This window comes from Halyomorpha halys, unplaced genomic scaffold, assembly GCF_000696795.3.
Source record: "Halyomorpha halys isolate HHAL.00 unplaced genomic scaffold, Hhal_1.1 Scaffold96.1, whole genome shotgun sequence".
In the NCBI taxonomy this organism is placed as follows: Eukaryota; Metazoa; Arthropoda; class Insecta; order Hemiptera; family Pentatomidae; genus Halyomorpha; species Halyomorpha halys.
This window is the reverse complement of record NW_027112403.1, coordinates 1,001,250-1,002,875: the sequence shown is the minus strand read 5'-3', so window position 1 is coordinate 1,002,875 and position 1,626 is coordinate 1,001,250. Positions and strand designations below refer to the sequence as shown.

General features: G+C 28.8%; 1 protein-coding gene across 1 annotated transcript in view; it reads right to left on the bottom strand.

Annotated features, from left to right (window-relative positions):
* The window catches only part of LOC106677376 (uncharacterized), a gene marked incomplete at both ends in the record, with an annotated part of 4,950 nt that extends 3,324 nt beyond the window's left edge, over positions 1 to 1,626 (bottom strand). Inside the window, 3 exon segments of the mRNA XM_067050289.1 lie at positions 1 to 24; positions 175 to 305; positions 1,590 to 1,626. Of these exon segments, the coding sequence (XP_066906390.1) occupies positions 1 to 24; positions 175 to 305; positions 1,590 to 1,626 (192 nt within the window).

Genomic DNA, 1,626 nt, shown 5'->3' with positions numbered 1-1,626 from the left:
AAACTATCTGCTTCTGTTTGACTACTAAAAAAAAAATTCATGATGATAATAATTTTATTCATTGTTTGTCTTCAATATTATAATAAGCGGTATACAAATGTAGCACAAATAAAATTAAATTTATTTCAATATTTCTTTAAATAACAGAAGTCAATAACACTTCTATATGCTAACCTATTTTTTATTTGCTTCATTTGAGATCTGCTTAGCGCCATTCCTTGGCAGATATAGTGGAAAGAACCCTTGCGAAAATTTATATACAGTTTAATTCCAGATGCTTTAACATCATTACAGGTACTGGAAATCTGTTATAATAAAAAACGCCAATTAACATTTTTTATTTATGAAAAATTATTTTAAAATGCATTTATTCACAGATTATAAGCTCATTCAGTGAGAAATATATATATCAACAGGGAAGAAGTAGAAAGTCAAGAGATGTATACAGTGGCTGAAGTTTAATGAATTCTGTAGGACATAAACATGTCTAACAAACCATTAAACTTAGATGATATTTATCTACAATAAAAACATATATGTTTTAGTTAGCCAAAAACTTAATTTAAATAAGTGATTAATAACTTAAAAAGTATTACCATGAAACATTGTAACTTAAAACGTATCAAATTCTTCCCTGTGACATGAATCCTTATAAATAATAACTATTCTGGGCCAGGAATTTTGAGAAACTCATGGTATCCAACTACAGGTTGACCTAGCAGTCTGAGGAGATGGTAATACCTGCTCTATGACAACTAAAAACATTTAGAAATGTTATTAAATATAGTATATCAAAACACGTCACCTTGAAACACAGACAGAATTTTTGTGCGCATAACAAGGAGAATAAGAATAAGAAGATTTATTTTTAAATTAACACCACTTTACTTAGGGCTGAATGAAGAAAAATTCTTTGCATGCATTAAACAGTTGAAAAATCCCTCAACAATAATCATAGTTCTGTAGGAGGAGCTGTTAACCATAAAAGATAGCTTTTATGCCACCACGAAATAGAACCGGTATCTTAAATATTAAAGTAAGATACTTTTAACTTATGATAGTGTAATGAACCTGAGATCCAGTAGTAACTCAAAAGGACAACCTAATCTGTAACTCATAGATGGTCACATGAATATGCAACTGTTTTAATGGGAAAATGAATCTTTATAAAGAACTTAAAAAATTAAATTATGTGTTGCAGAAAGGAGATATCCTACTGTAGGTATCAAGTCACTATTTTGAATTCAGTAACTATTACAGCTAACGGTCATTTAAGTAGAGATAAAATGGACAAGTTATGTGATAAAGAAAATTTTATTTTTCATCTCCATTTATAGAGATTGTTTCTTCTTATAATTTTGGGATTAATTATTACACAAGCAATAATGTTCTTAGAGCAATAAAGTATTTCGAAATGAATTTTAATGTTGTTTCTTCGCTCCAGCGACACAATTAACAAATAAACTCTAATAAAAAGGAAGGTTAGGACTCGTTTATTTGGTGAGCTGTGATTATAGGATGGGAGGCGTTGCTAAATATTAATAGTTTCATATGAATATTACAGAATAAATAAAGAATCAAAAGCCTACCAGATTTAACAAACACTCCGTCAATGAGCAATATTTT